General features: G+C 41.6%; 1 protein-coding gene across 1 annotated transcript; it reads right to left on the bottom strand.

Moving 5' to 3' along the window:
- Positions 1–322: 322 nt before the first annotated feature.
- LOC307018899 (uncharacterized protein) lies at positions 323–16,407 on the bottom strand. The gene is made up of 7 exons (XM_079649400.1): positions 14,655–16,407; positions 13,146–13,236; positions 12,848–12,926; positions 11,196–12,665; positions 10,860–11,048; positions 1,661–1,797; positions 323–776 (listed from the first exon to the last, which is right to left on the bottom strand). The coding sequence occupies exons 4-7, from the start codon at positions 11,226–11,228 to the stop codon at positions 338–340; spliced, it is 798 nt and encodes a 265-aa protein (XP_079505526.1). The 5' UTR covers positions 11,229–12,665; positions 12,848–12,926; positions 13,146–13,236; positions 14,655–16,407; the 3' UTR covers positions 323–337.
- Between the last annotated feature and the right edge of the window lie 74 nt (positions 16,408–16,481).

The raw sequence follows: 16,481 nt of genomic DNA, 5'->3' as shown, positions 1-16,481 counted from the left end.
TGCACGCATATCCAAAACCCCCTTCATTTCACTTTTGAAGTACTTCAGAAAATAATCATGCAGCTTGACCAACACAAGTTGTCCGCCAAAGTGCAAAGTCTGTAGGGCAGACTTCAAAGCTCAGAGTAACGACAAACAAAACAATGTTTTCCTCCTCTGGGCCAAAACATGGCCTAGTGCTGTATTAGCACAATGGCGTCTTCACATCGGACATTGCACATGTAAAAGAAAATGTTGTGGGTGCGGTAGGTTTTTGTTTCACCATTTTAGTTTAGATTCCTAGAAACGGTTGAGTTGTGCATTGTTATTTGTGCTTGAGAAACATTCCACTTGAACTTTATATTTTAATGAACTTAGTAGTAATTATTGTCCTATATTTCTTTCCGATTTCACAGCTGCCTGGGCCGGGACCCCCTTCCAGGACAGGGGGTCTGGCTGCTGTGTAGGTGATGGTGCATGGGCTGCTGGTGGCTGTGTCGGAGGGAGGTAGGTGTGATTGTCCCAGGTTGATGCTGGTGGCCGTGTGGGAGGTACGTCTGCTAGGCGAGACTTCTTTGCTGGCTGGGTTGATCGTGATGGCTGTGATGGAGGCCTTTGTACCGAGGTGTATCTTAATCTTGTGGCAGACGGAGATGGAGGCCACTGTAGTGATGATGGTCCTCTGGTCCTTGGTGGTGATGGCTCTGGTGAAGGCCCTTGAGCCACAGTAGATCTTGACCTGGGGGCAGGGACAAATGGAGGTTCTTGTTGCTGCTAAGCCCAGGCAGCTGTGAAATCTGAAAAAAAATATAGGACAATAATTACTATTACATTTGTTAAAATAAAGTTCAAGTGGAATGTTTCTCAAGCACAAATAACAATGCACAACTCAAAATAAAATTCTCTCTCCGGAGGAGGAGGAGGAGGAAGTGAGAGAGAAAGAGAGACGTTGTTAGTATTTGGTGCTAGCTCGGAGCTAACGGAGATTAGAAGCTGTTTCAACAATAAGGAGAGGGAGAGCTCTCTCCTCTGGGACTGAGAGAGATAAGGTCAGCTCAGGGAGGTAAAGGACTATTAGATTGTAATCTTTAGTCTACGTTATCTCAGTGGGTCTCAAACGGTTTGGTCATCTTTGTAAACAAATATTTCCATCTATGTAATATTAGTTGTATATAAAATGAGTTAATAAATCATTCCACTGTGTGCAATAGGTCAGTATAAAATAAAAAACACAGTTTGAAAGGGGAGTGATTAGTAAAATATGCATAAATAAAAAGAAAGAATGCAGACTAGGTAAGATAAAGATAGGAGAGAGGAGTTGATCAAATATGTGTTATTGCTTGTGAGCATATTCTAATGGATTTTTGATGATTGAAATATATACTAGTACCCCCCCTAGAGGATGTGAGGTCATCACAAATAAAACAGGTATACATGGATAGGATACTAGATAAGTGTGCACACTCATTATATACAAACTACACATTTTTCTTGGATTTGTTAACACTATAGTCCCTAATATATTTGTAGAAAGGCAGGAAATGGAATTCAATTGAGAAAATGTTTCATTGCGGAGGACCCCCTGTTTTGTGTCCCCCCCACTTCTCAAACCAAAGTTACACCCTTACACCCTTGCACCCACACAATGCAAGTACACTATTACTGTAATATTTACATTTACCTATCTTCAAATGGATCCTTGTTGCTGTATTCTTCTTCTTCAGAAGAGTAGAAGTCTCCAGGTTCTGATGCTGCTCCATCTCCACTGCTGCTAGTGTTACAAGTCCGCTGTGCAGAGCTGGTAATCAGATAATAAGCCTGTTGATCAGGAGAAAAGAATGAAGCAGAGGGAAAGTTACTGCCGTTTGTGTGGTCGTTCTAGCCAGAATGTATTAACACATTAATAAATTCACTTACAAATTATATTATTATTATATAGATTAAAGCCTTTTTCATTTACAGTATATAATACAGTGATAACAGATAACACACACAACCCGGTTGACTGTACTCACTTTAACATGGCTATGTTGTACAGGCACAATATTAGCATAGCATTAGCGCTTTAGCATTTAAATAATATGAACAATTATGACCTCAGACCAGCATTTCACATATTTATACAAACAGAATAAACTTGAAATGTAAGCCAAACTAGTGCACAGGAGTCATACACATGGTAAGTAGAGCCCTACGTTATTCAGGGAGCAACAGCCTGTGCTAAAGAAGCTAGCGGACGCCATTAGCCACACGCTAGTGGCGTAGCTCACAGAATGACATTAAACTACACATAAAACAGTTTCAAACACACTTCTTAGATCGAAATATGACATAATCTGTGTACACACTACTAACCCGTTGAACAGGAGAAATAAATGAAGCAGAGGGAAAGTTGCTGCCATGTGTCTGGTCGTTCTATGGTCGTTCTATAATCGTTCTTCTTCTTCTTCTCAGTTTTTGGGCGGATTGCAAACAACTTTAAGGTGCATACCGCCCCCTACTGTACAAGAGTGTGTATCATCATATCATCCTATCACCACTTGTGGAATTATACCACTGTGTTTACGGTGTTTTAAATGATTCCAATCAATCCTTTTTCACTCAAATACTTAAGAATGGCCTTCCCGATAGCTCTTACCCCCGATAGCTCTTACCCCCTCACCTTCTGTTCCCAGTATCCCCATCAGGCTCCACTCCCTTCCTGCCTCTCTGATCCTGTCTCTTAGTTTTTCCCTCTCTGTTTTGTACATGTTGCAGTGTAATATGATATGTTCCACATTTTCTTTAACTCCACAGTTCCTACACTTTTCACTGTTACTTACTGTTACTTTTCCCCATGACATAGAGCAGGGGTCGGCAACCCCTGGCACGCGTGCCATCGTTGGCACGCGGAACCGTAACCAGTGGTACGCGGAACCGTAACCAGTGGCACGCTAGGAATAAGTGTGCAAAATATTTAAATGTAGGATCCTGAACGAGACCGCTGCCAGAGCGCGTCTCCCCGTTACGTGCAGAAGGAAGCCATGCACGCAACGCAGCCCCGCTCTCTTTAACTCCAGGCGATTTGCTGCTGCTTTCCACTGTGGTGTAGTGCTGTTCATTTCACCACGGAGGAACGCACTTCACAAATTGCAGTAGCCATAATGAGCTGTTTTGGGGAAAATGTTGAAGTGCTTTCTCATCTGCATGCCAAATTACCTCTTTCACAGCAATTGGGAGATATGCACGACGTTTTATTTACGGTAAATTGATTTACGACTCCTGCCTAAAGATTGTTTTAATCAGTGACGGAGCAGGCCCGGTAGACAATGGCAGGTCCGCTACCTAAGAAATCTAAAATAAATATTCGGACATTCCAGCCCTCGTGGACAGAAGAGTGGGGTTTTATGTTTCAGAAGGACCGTGCTGTGTGTACTTTATGTCTGGAAAATGTTGTCTGTCGGACGTCAAGTGTCAAACGGCATTTTGAGACCAAACACAAGACAACTGAGGCAGACAAGGCTGAATCCATAAAAATGTGCCGTGTCTGGTTATGGGAAACAGGCAAACACTCTCAAAGCCTTTGCCACTGCTAACAATGATTCTACCGAAGCAAGCTATCGCATTGCTCATTGCATTGCTCAAACATGGAAAGCCATTCACTGACGGTGAATATATTAAGGAGGCTTTCCTCTGTAGCTCAGAGGTTTTGTTTAATTCTTTACCAAACAAAGAGACAATAAAATCAAGAATAAAAGCAATTCCAGTGTCAGCCAGATCTGTTGAACGACGCATTGAGGAACTGGCAGAAAACGTTTGCGCGCAGCAGACAGCTGGTTTGAAAGAAGCCACGGTATTCAGCGTTGCACTGGATGAGAGCGTGGACGTGAACGACATACCACGCTTGGCAGTCATGGTAAGATACTGTGATTCGACTGTAAGAGAAGAGCTCTGCTGCTTAAAACCAATGCCTGAAACAACAAAAGGTGAGGACATAGCCAAAGTTTGTATGGAGCATTTTGAGGAGCGAGGGATTGACATAAGCAAGATTTTTGCAGTGACAACAGATGGCGCTCCCGCCATGGTCGGGCGAAACAAGGGAGCGGTCACATTAATTGAGAAACAAGTCGGTCACCCCATCATGAGACTCCACTGCATACTACACCAAGAAAACCTCTGTGCAAAGATGTCAAATTCAGATCTTAACGAGGTTGTGGCCACAGTGATGAAGATTGTTAACTTCATAGTTAAGCGATCTGCTCTGACACACCGACAGTTCCAATCCCTGCTGGAGGAAATGGACAGCTCATACAAAGATCTCCCTCTCCACTCGGCAGTTAGGTGGCTAAGCTGTGGAAAGGTTTTGGAGCGGTTTGTTGGCTGCTTTGATGCCATAAAGGCCTTCCTGGCTGAAAAAGGCCAAGACTTTCCAGAGCTCGAGGACGAGAAATGGGTCGTGAAACTTATGTTTCTCACAGATATTACTGGACACCTCAACGAGCTCAATTTGAAACTGCAAGGCGCAGGTCAAACTGTTTTGGACATGTTTGACACATGGAAGGCTTTTGTTGGAAAGCTGGCAGTTTTTTCAGATGATGTGGCCACCTCCACTTTCCGCTACTTCACCCACTTGAGGGAGCTGTCCACGCAGCACAGCATCAGCACAGCTGAAATATGCAAATACATCAGCGAGCTGGAGTCGGAGTTTACAACACGATTCGGGGAATTTCAGAAGTATGGACCCATGTTCTCTTTCTTGATCAAACCTGAAAGCTTTGATGGACATGAACTGGATGTATCTGTGATAGGCTGGCTGGATACACAGGACGTGATGATGCAGATGATTGAGCTGAAGAGTTCAACACTGTGGATGACGAAGTTTGCGGAGTTGCGGAAACAGCTGGAAACCACGGCAAGACATGATCACAGCTCTTGCATCTTCACCTGTTGGATATCTCTACCGGAGAAGTTCAGCTGTGTCAGGAAAATTGCATTGGCTTTGCTGACAGTCTTTGGTTCAACATATCTCTGTGAGCAGATATTCTCGCACATGAAGAGCGTGCTCAGCCCCTCCCGCAGTCGTTTGACAACTGACCACTCTGAAGCTTGTGTGCAACTTAAAGTGACAAAGTACGATCCACAGATAATGGAGCTCAGCAAAGGAAAGCAGGGCCAGGGATCACATTGACTGGTTTATTTGTAGCACACATGACTCTGTTTATGTGTAGCACACATGGTTTTGCCTAATGGAGCTCTTTGTCCCGGTCTCTTTTTTCTTCTTCGATGTGGATATGTTTATAAGCATAGCAGCATTGTTATATAGTGCTCATATTTCTGTTTGTTACATTTAATTCCCTTTTTTAACATTTGCTGCCCTTGCAAAACGTTGTATATGAAGGAGTCTCATTGAAAGCAGTATGCTGAAATGGCAACTGTGCATGTCATTTGTTACCACAGGGCTTTAAACAAATTACATGCAGAGATTTGTTAAGTTTATTGCTGAAGCATTGTTGTATAGTGCTCATATATAATTTCAATGTTCTGATTATGGGAGAAAAATGTTTATTAAAAATGTTGCTATGTAGGTTGCCTATATGGATGGAATAAAATCCGATGGAGATAAAAAAAAATGGAAGTGGTGTCATAATTAAGGTTAATGTTGATATGGCACACTTAGGGCCGCCCCTCCCCCTCGCAGAGGGAGCCTCATCTGATGTGTAAATGCAGCGCACCTTTATATATATATATATATATATATATATATATATATATATATGCGGATATAAGAGCCCGGTGTGCGATGAAAATGATGGGCACGCTGATTAACAAGAACATTTCAAAATGGCACGTCATATCAAAAAGGTTGCCGACCCCTGACATAGAGTAACATTCAATGCTGTGTGATCCAGTCTGAGTCTAGCTATCATGATTTCCTCCATTCCGTTTCTTTCTTTATAAATATTAATTCTGATTTTCTTTTGAACTGCCTTTCTGCTCTTTCTCCCACCTTTTATGCCAGATTTCCATCCCTTTTTTCTTAATTAGTGCTTACTTCTCCTTTTCCAAGTTGAACTGGTAATGTTATTTCCTTTTGTAGTGCACGTTTTGCTCATTTGTCAGCACACTCTTTCCCTTTCACCCCCTCATGTGCAGGCACCCAGCAGAACTGAAGATCTATACCGCCTCTGTGAAGACTTAACAAGCTATGATTAAGTTCTATAAGTAATTATTCTCTCACAGTTGTTGTTGACTGTATGCTTTTTAAAATGGATAATGAATCTGTGCATATCAACACCCTATCTGGTCTGACCTCTTCAACCCACTGCAATCCTATTATTACAGCCAGCATTTCTGCTATACTGATAATTGATCAGACATTCTTTTTGAAATCGATATTTTAAAGTCTGGGATATATATACCAACTCCAACACACTCTTCCTTGTTCTTAGAACCATCTGTGTATATTTTTGAGGTATTTGTGATAATTATTGACTTAATTGCACCTATACACAACCGTAACACTTTATATTGTAATCTATCCATTTTTAGTAATGACTTTTTTGCTGCTGCTGCATATATTATAAACCCGTAATCCAGAGTTGTCTTCATAATTGCCCCATAGATGTCAATTAGTGCGTGTTTGTCTGCCCCCCAGTCACATCTTGCCACCGCTCTTAATAGGTATAAGCCTTTTCAATGTCAAAATATACTATTGCCAATGCCATAACCTCTTTCATTTTCAGTGTCTTTACACTGTATTCCCACCTCATTGTTCACTCTAACCAAAGCATCTATTGTGGATCTTCCTTTGCGAAAACCACTCTGAAAATGACTCAGCAACCCTCTTTGTTCTAAGACATGTCTATATGTCATCTTCTCCATCCATTTACACAAGTGTGATGTTAATGCTATGGGTCTGTAGTTACTGAATACCTTGTTTTGTTCTTTAATAGCTCTGCTACATTCCTCATTCCACCACGGCACCACTTTCTTCCTACCCTCAGTTGTTATTTTTGGTATAGTTTTATTTTCTGCTTCTTTAATGTGCATTGTGATTTGATTTGAGCACTCTTCTATACTTCCTTCTAATGCTAACAATTGTGCTGACTCCTTACAGCAAAGTCTACATTTTTGTCTGCTTTACCAAAGCACCACCTGGTAAATATACTCACTTCCTATTTGTGTTGATGACAGTGAAAACTGGGTAATGATCACTTCCTATGGTACAGTCACTTTTACATTCCATTCACACGATTTAACTAAACTATCCGTCACAAGTGTGAGGTCCAAACATGTCCCCCTATTCACATCTATTCTTGTTTTTTGTCCACCATTAAGGCAAAACAGTGATCTTTCCTCTGGCATTTCTTCTACAACATCCCCATTACTGTCTGTTTGAATGCTTCCCCATAGGCTGTTGTGAGCATTAAAATCACCACACCACACTTCCCTTCTATGACTCGTCCCTGCTATTGTCTGTAAAGTTTCAATGTGAAGATTTTTACACGGGTTATAGAAATGTACTAGCTTTATGCTTCCTTCTTTCATTGGGCTCCAAATTTCTACTATGACACATTCCTTGTCTTCAGGGGATGGAGCTATGCTATTGGGTAGTAAATGTGTTTAGGTTAGGTCATTAATCTGATACTGCGAGTTATTACAAAGCACTGTTCCTAAAGGCTAAATATAATTCATTGTTTACTTTTTTCGTTGTCTACTAAACCGGAAGCTAAAGAAATGGGCGGGGCGAAGAAGAAGAAGAAGAAGAAGAAGAATCTTAGTTGTAGAAACAGTAGACTCATCGAAAAATGTCCACGAGAAACTTAATCTTGCATTGCAAAAGGACAATAAATGACTGCACAAGACTTCCCCAAACAGATGATGGTCATGCTGTGTTACAATCCACAATAGTGAGGTAAGGGCCCAGCCTATCGCTACTATCGAACACAAAGGAATGTAGTTTGTTTTTGCATGTAACTTACTGAGGGGCTGTGAGATCTTTCACACTTACAAATTCTGTCTTCTACCCTATTACACCAAACCGTTTACTGGCAGGTTAGAAACAATGGAGAGGAGCATCGAGTGGTCACGGGGCAGGCTAACTAACGTCCATACAGATCTTTTACTTCAGGACCTTCGGGAATATATAGTTGAAGTCCGGAGATCTTGGCCTACCACAACCGCACAACAAGGTAGGTCGATGTGATGTTACTTTGGTGTTCGCGACAGGTCCTGTTTTAACTGCTATTACATGAACACAAAAACCATTAATCATCACCACATTTAATTTAACACCCTTTCAAACTGTAGATATTGTATCAGACTATTGGTATACATGAAAAACTGCAGTAAATATACAAAGAATATACACCTAAGGGGATGGGCACATAAGAGCGGGAAATGTATCAAATTGTTGTGTGTGTGTGCGTGTGCCAGGTGTGATTCACATGGGGGGATGGGCACATAAGGGGGGGGGGACACAGCTACAGTGTGTGTGTGTTTTATCTGATCCGGATGGTTACTAATTCCTTTTCTTTATGGCGGTCATTTTTGAGTAAATCATCCAAAATTCAATGAAAGTGGTGATCATCAGCAATTGTATTCAAATGTCTACTGTGAAGGATATCATAAAGCCTTAATGCAATCGAATGTAAAACTAAAAAGTTATGATTGATGAAAGTAGTAAATCAGTCAGATTTGACCCGTACACAACAGGAGGGTTAAAGTAATTATTTGTTATTAAAATATCGGTAATACCAATATAAAAACATTTTTAATCTGTAGTTGCCAGCTATTAATTAGCACATTCTGGCGAGACGCTGAGTCTGGAGTTGTCCACTGAAACCTTAAAACTTGACTCCAAATTCCACCTTTATCTCCTGCTGCACTCGACGCTATTCCCCCTCCCCTATCGTGGGCAGTCTGGCCAGCTGTCATTGTAGTACACACCACATATCATTAAACGTGTGAATGAGGACATTGAAAGTGTGCCAGGGGGGGAGTCTCTGGCCCTTTCTCATTTCTCTAATTCCCCTCCTCGACTCCTATCCTCATGTCTTAGTCCCGCCCACAGGAGATGCGAGCGGAGGACTGAGGAGGGGAACCGAGGAGAGAGGAGGGGAAGCAGCAGGCGGTTAGAGAAATGAGAACTCGTCTCATCTGAGCGGTCATTTTAAAGAGACGTCCATTAATGATGAAAGGAGGCACAGCAGCCCTCTGTCTGATGGACAGAACTGTGTTCATGACGACTTATATATTTACTTTTAATTCATTCACAGTGCGGTATAATGAGACAATAACAGGCTACAGATGCGGGGACACACACACACACACACACACACACATATATATATATATATATATATATATATATATATATATATATATGTGTGTATATATATATATATACAATTTCAGAATCAAACATAATCATAACAACGTCACACTATCAGAGACTGGATATATCCCCATCCACATTTTATGTTTTTGTTCATACTGTATACTACAACTATATTGTGTTGCATGTCGACTGGTTTAATGCCAAACTGCATTTCCATCGTAATTTTTGGCTGGGCAATGACACTAAAGTGTGGGTTTCTGGCACAACGACAGAAATGCAACAATGACAATAAATGTTATCTAATCTTTTGCTGTTGTTGCAGGTCATTCTGGCTACCACGCCCCACTCATTCTGTTGGGTGGTCGAGGTCCCCCACAATACAGCATTTCGAGGGAGCAACTCTCTTTTTTGAGGAGCTGTGGTTTTACAGCTACAAAGATGGCACAGATATTAAAAGTATCTCTGCGCACAGTGAGACGGCGATTGAGCAATTTCTTCAATATTGGAATGGGCTTCTTGTCTCTTTATTGTAAACATCCCAAGGAGGGGTTGTAGCCATGTTACACTATGCATGTTGTAAAGTAAATCTGAATACCGTAGGTCTCATATATTTAAAACATGTTTATGTTTCAGGCAGTTCCACATGCTGCGCTCTGGGACATACTCCACCATCTCAGATGCTGCTCTAGACGACCTCATCAAGGAGATAGTGGCTGGGAATAACCAGATTGGCCCCGAATCTGTCAGGGCACAGCTGCAGGCCCAGCAGATGTGGATACAGAGACGCAGAGTACAGCATGAAGCGGATAAACCCAGAAGCAGCTGCACTACGAGCAATGTCACAGAGACTGCATCTTATCAATCAATCAATCAATGTTTATTTATATAGCCCAATATCACAAATGTTACATTTGTCTCAGTGGACTTCACAGTTTGTACAGAATATCAGTATGACAATACGACACCCTCTGTCCTTAGACCCTCACATCATACAAGGAAAAACTTCCAGAGAAAACCCACAGTTTAAAGGGGAAAATGGGAGAAACCTCAGGGAGAGCAACAGAGGAGGGATCCCTCTCCCAGGACGGACAGACGTGCAATAGATGCCGTGTGGAAATTGAAAAGATAATACATTTGCAACATAGGTAGTCCAAATGTTTATGTTTATGCAAGGATGAAGATCGTTCATTGGTCAGAGGTAAATCAGAACATAATAAATGGTCTAATAATAATAATTACTTGCCTTTATATAGCGCTTTTCAAGACACCCAAAGCGCTTACAAATGGACGTCCGCAAACCAATGTTTAGCCCCCGCCTGGGTGATGCTAAGGCAACAGCTAATCCGCGCACTCCAGCTCAACACAGATCAGCTCGGCCCATTTGGAGCAACTTGGGGGTTAAGTGTCTTGCTCAAGGATACTTCCGACATGCGGACAGTCAGAGCCAGGATTCGAACCACCAACCCTACGGTCGATGAAAGACCAGCTCTACCAACTGAGCTTCAGTCGCCCCTAATGTAATCACTCGTTTAGCATTTTAAATACATTTAAAAAAACGTACATCAACTTCGAGCATCAGTTTCTCCGTAGGCTCCTTAAAGTAGACCATAAGGAGCTGGAGGATGCAGGCAGCCTTCTCCGAACCCTCTGGATCATAGCTGGCCAGAACTTCCCTGATCTTCGGGTTGTCCAGTTTCTGGCAGAAATGCAGGATGGTTTGTCCTCTCTGACCCAGGGCCTCTTGGAGCTTCTGAAGTATGTTGACGTCCGTCAGGAGGCCAAAGTGGGAGAAAAGCCCTCTCTGAGAAAAGAGAAAAGGCCATTCCTCTTTGACCTACAACATCGCTTGAGCAGGCATTCTGTTGAGGTACCTCCGCAGGATGACGTAGGTCCTCACCATCAGAGGTTCTGCTCTCTCTGCCCCACCCATCCCTTGCTCTGTGTACAGACATACAAATACATGTTTGTTGCATCTGCTCTATAGAAGATCTATTGTGAGGCAAGATGTCAGTCAGGGTTAGGTAAACAGCTAAAACCTTGTTTTTTTTTTCCCTGAGCCCAGTGGGTTCACAACCTCAAAGGCATCTTGGTACAGTATCAAACCAAGTGAGGAAGGGTCAGCTTTCAACATTGGATTACTTTAAAATCCTTCTCCATCCTTGACATCCTGATAGACAGCATCAGTAGATGGCTGCAAACGTGTCATGATATACTGTTCTTTTAGAGACTCATTTTTGAACAGTGTCACCAATGTCTCATGTATAGGTACATACTGAGCAAAGCATTCTTTGTCATTTTCATCATTGCCCAAGAGCAAAGGCACGGGATGAACATAGTTGAAACACTCTTTAAAAGCAGCCTTCCTCTTTGCATCTGTACTGAGTCTTCCCCTGTTATAGAGTGTGAGTAGATCCTCTCTGTTCAGTTCATCGATGATGCTGCTTATAGTGGCCTGAGGGATTCCAAGTTTCTTCAATTTCTCACTCAGAATGTTAAGTGAATGAGACAGACCAAGTTCATGAGCACTTTGAAAGCCATCAATAATGGTTTGTATGGTGCTTGCCGGTAAGAGTAGCTTAGATTGCAATTTCAAATACAAAAGTGTAAGGTTATGTAAAATAAGGGTTTCGTCCACAACTAATGGCACTTCTGGTTCATCATCATGTTCACCAGCAGCTTCTGAAGATGACTGAATGGGTTCTGGCAATGACTCTGTAGTAATAGACTTGTCTAGTACCAAGTCATCTAAAACTGAATCCTCTGCACGCCTATGTTTCCTGTTAATATGTGAAGCAAAAGTCATCACGTTTGTGAACCTGCAATCACAACCTCTAAATGGGCATCTAGTTTCCATTCCTCCCCTTACGTGTGTCTTCAAATGCTTAATAAGAGAGGCTAAAGTGTCACACTTAAATGCACAAGCCTCAAGCACACATTTCAAGGATGTGTCAGGTGGTAGAGCTGATATGTCAGGCGGTATAGGCCGAGCAGCTTGCAGGTAGTACTTATGCAGCCTATATATATATATGCGATTTCAGTGCTGTGTGTTTTCTGTACCTCTGTGAGCAGTCAGGCACCCCACACTGATAGTGAAAATTGGGGGCATTACTGTGCAGCTTTGTGGGCTGAACAAAGTTATGCACCTTCTCAGACACATGCTGACATCCAATATATTTACAGTGGAACATTGTTGTGCGTGGTAACTAGTTACCTACCCAAACATAATTCAATCTGCCTGACAATGAACAGGACGGTTAGCCTGGCTGCCTGACACTGAAGAGGATGTTTAGCCTGGCTGCCTGACACTGAAGAGGATGGTTAGCCTGGCTGCTTGACACTGAAGAGGATGGTTGGCCTCTCTGATGACCTAGAAAAAAGGAGACCAGAGAAAGGAGAAATTACAAAGGCAACCAACAAAAGGAATTTTTTCAGTTTGTATGCAGATTATGAACATGAGCATGTTGTAAAGGTGTAGCCATTCAGTCAGGTAGTTGAGCATCCCATTTAGACGAGACCGCAGTCACACAATCATATCGAAATGTTAACTACCTTAGCTGCAACAACACTCGAACAGTCACTAGCGATTTTCTCGAGGCGCACGCACACCAGGATCACGAGGATGTCAAATCTGGAATAGAGGCAGTAAAAAACCACCACAGGGAAGCAAGAGAGGTAAGCTCACATAAATGTACTGTCAAACAGTATTGGATGAAGTGATTAATCTCAGGTGTGCTGCACAGGTAACAAATGTCTGAGCTTCAGTACTTCATGGAGGGAAGCACTGGAGCTGGGGACTGCAGTTATACACAGTCTATAAACTATGGTCTGTGTTGCATACTAGGCCTACCTCCAACTAGGAAACAATCCGTGGATTGGATTTAGGATTTAGGCAATACACCTCGTCGCGTCGGTCAACACCAGGCAGGCAATCAGTAGGCCTAGAGGAAGATACAAGATACAATATCTGTTTATTTGACATGTAGTTTTACAACATACTAGAAATGTGTTGCTTGTAGGTACTGACATAAAGACAACATTTGACAGGGTGCAGGGACAAGACAGGAAAAGTGCAAAACAGGACAGTGTACCTAATGCAGGTAAAAGTAGAAGCTAATTTAGGCTAGAATAGTATAGAAATAAAATAAGATAAAAAATGTTTTTGTTTTCAGAGAAATAACATTACGCATTGCAATAACCTATAAACATTTCAAACCTATAAACATTGCGAACCTGTAAACATTGTGAAGAGGGAGAGAGAGTTTGGTAATCCTTTATCATCCAGAGTAGTGCTGATGAAAGTATTGAGTGATTGAAACTTTGCTTGCTAGGCGAGGCTTAAACTCTAAGTAAGCCACAGGCTACAATGAGGCTAAAAAATAGTTCAACTTTTTATGTCTGAGCATGTTTTGAGAGCAGCATGCTCAGTCATAAAATGTTGAACTCTGTGTCTCAGAGCAACATTAAGAGATATATGGATACATCTCTCAACACCCATATGAAACAGAACTGTAAACAGATTTTATTTTTCTTTATGGATATCTTACAAATCACTCCCCTTTCAAACTGTATTCTTGTTATTTTTAACAACTGTTGTGTTAATGTCATATAGTATTTTATACCTGTTTTTCATTTAGTCTCTTATTTTTTTTAAACTATAATGATGATATAAAAGGTGTGCCTTTACGTCACTGAGCTGAGGTTATCAGCCTCTCAGTCTGTCAGGAGAGAGCACAAGTTTAATATTCTGAAAGCCAAGACACGTGGGGACACGAATGTGCAATAGGGTCCGTGACGAATTCATTAAGAACATTATAAGAGCAACTAACGTTACCAACTTTGACACCGATTTAGATTAGGCCTAATTTGATTAGACAATGTCATGAAACCACCAACCACCTAGCACAAGAAACATTCATAAGCTAGCTAACATCAGCTAACCTACTAGTAAGTTAGTTAGACCATGGCTTCAGAATACAAACTTAGCAGCAATGGTAAGCTAACTAGCTTATACCAATGGCAATTATGCCAGTCTTACCTGTTAAAGTATTCATTGTTCGCTCTTTCATTCGAATACAGCATAAGCCTTCTGCCAACAAATGGAACAGTCAGCAACAGTTGGCTGGCTAGCACCAGAGCCATCTACCATAGCCATATACGGCGCTGGCTAGCACTAGCTAGGCTAACGTTAAGGCCACCTGCTTGAAGGTGGACATGGCTGCTATCAAGCTAATGTTACTAGCTAACGCTAGCTATCTATTCGCTACCATGTACAAACCAAAACGACACTACTCCACTGGCGTTTGCAATCGAAAGCACATAATATCCAACACTACTCCACATTATGGGCAGTACTTACTTGCTGTTTACCGATGGTAACCGCCTTGGAGAAACTTACAGATGTTCACCTTGACTGTTGCCTCCGTGCGAATTTTCGAAAGGATCGAGGCATCTCTGTCAGGAGGCTTTGGGTTCCTCAAAGCGCGATATGATTGGCCGTTCGAGCGATGACGTTCCGTTTCGTCCCTTCAAACGTGACACCTACGGTTGACAAATACCCGGAAATGACGTTTTTTCTGGCGTGTATGTCACGTGATCTTCAACTTTCTCAACACTAATTCGGCTGACTTATATATTTGATCCAATTGGTAAATAGAGACACCTAGTGGTTAAAGCACGTTATTGAAATGTTTTGTTGAATAATCTTTAATCTTTAATAACCTGACTTTGGAAAGGGCTGGAAAGATAATTTTTTCACCAGGGGACTCTATAGGGTCCAGATAAGGTATCTGAAATATGGGAACCGTAACCCACCCAGAATTTTTTTCAATCTAATGTCAAACTCTCACAAAATCCTGTCTAGAGCTAAGGGTTGGACACCCTTTGGTGAGGGAGGGAGAGAAAATTGAAAAAAATTGAAAAAAGGTGCTTGGCGCTCCGAGACTTTGAGAGTATGTTGCTTAACTTGTGTGGAACCCGCTTGCAACATTTGGGGCCGCTGTGACCTTCAACCAGGTCGCAAACTAAGGTTAAAGGTCATGTTTTCATGGCTCTCAATACTCTAGACGGCACAAAGGAAGGTCCGACAGCTTTGAACTTGGTGTCGTTGGAATCGTCTCGAAGAGTACATGCAGATTCATCCCTCTGCTGCTCCGAATGTCAAACGTTACGGCTTAAAACGGGAAAAAGCCTTCCGTTAAGCCGCTTTCACTCTCGCTCTTGTGGTGATAGAGCACGCCAATTTCCCCGCATGCTAGGCAGTCAAGAGTATTCTAGTTAGCTTCGGCTTGATGTGGAGATGTGATTTGATGTGTCGTTTGTCCCCCAACTCCTCTCGGATGTCCTCTCCAAAGTTGAGATATTTACTAAAATGCTCAGGGGAGTTTCCTGAATTTTCATGCCGAAAGCCAAGCACTAGGCCCTGGGTAAATTAAGACGCTGATTTGGGGCACTTTTTCCACTTTCCCTGGTGCTAGAAACTTAAGTCAGGCATCACTGGAATCGTTGCAAAAATACATTTCTAGCTAAATGTAATTGAGATTGCAGTTTAGTTCTGTGGGAACGTAATTTTTAGGAGACAGGGTTGCCAGGACACACGCCGGTTAGAATAGTCTATTCTGCACATGTGCAATGGTGCACAATTCAAATTTTACTGTAATGAGTTGTGCTCTTTATATATATGGTCTATCATGGTTGTGCTAAGATGATTTTGAGTACATTGCTTTACTGTGAAATAATAGTTAAATAATCTGAAATCCAATTCTACTGTTTTATAGATATTTTGTTCTGATATTACAGGGGCTTTTGATTACAATATTTCTCTGTAATATGATACTCTTAAATGCTGTGAAATCCTTGCAATTTTTACAATGTTGTTGTGATATTACAACATTTGATGTGATATTACAGAGGATTTTGATTGCAGTATTTTATTGTGAAATAATAGTTAAATGCTGTGAAATCCAAGGATACAGTCATTTTTACATGTATTTGTTGGGATATTACAGGGGGTCTTGATTACAATATGTCACTGTAAAATAATACTGTGTTAAATGTTGTGAAATACTGGTAATTGTTTGCAGTGCAGGATGTCCTCTACAGTTCATCAGGGATTGATAGATTAGCTCAAAAGAGTCAAAAGAGATGCATGTTAACAAAATGTCCACTACAGTGGACATTTTCAATG

The sequence above is a fragment of the Notothenia rossii genome (assembly GCF_949606895.1).
Source record: "Notothenia rossii genome assembly, chromosome: 9".
Taxonomy (NCBI): Eukaryota; Metazoa; Chordata; class Actinopteri; order Perciformes; family Nototheniidae; genus Notothenia; species Notothenia rossii.
Note: the sequence above shows the minus strand (reverse complement) of the source record. Positions and strands in the feature narration are given on the sequence as shown.

Coding starts and splice junctions, on each gene's coding strand:
- LOC307018899 (XM_079649400.1), bottom strand. CDS start 11,228: ATGGGTGGGGCAGAGAGAGCAGAACCTCTGATG. Junction 11,049..11,195: donor AGAGAGCAGAACCTCTGATG/GTGAGGACCTAC, acceptor AACATACTTCAG/AAGCTCCAAGAGGCCCTGGG. Junction 1,798..10,859: donor AACTGATGCTCGAAGTTGAT/GTACGTTTTTTT, acceptor CCTGATCAACAG/GCTTATTATCTGATTACCAG.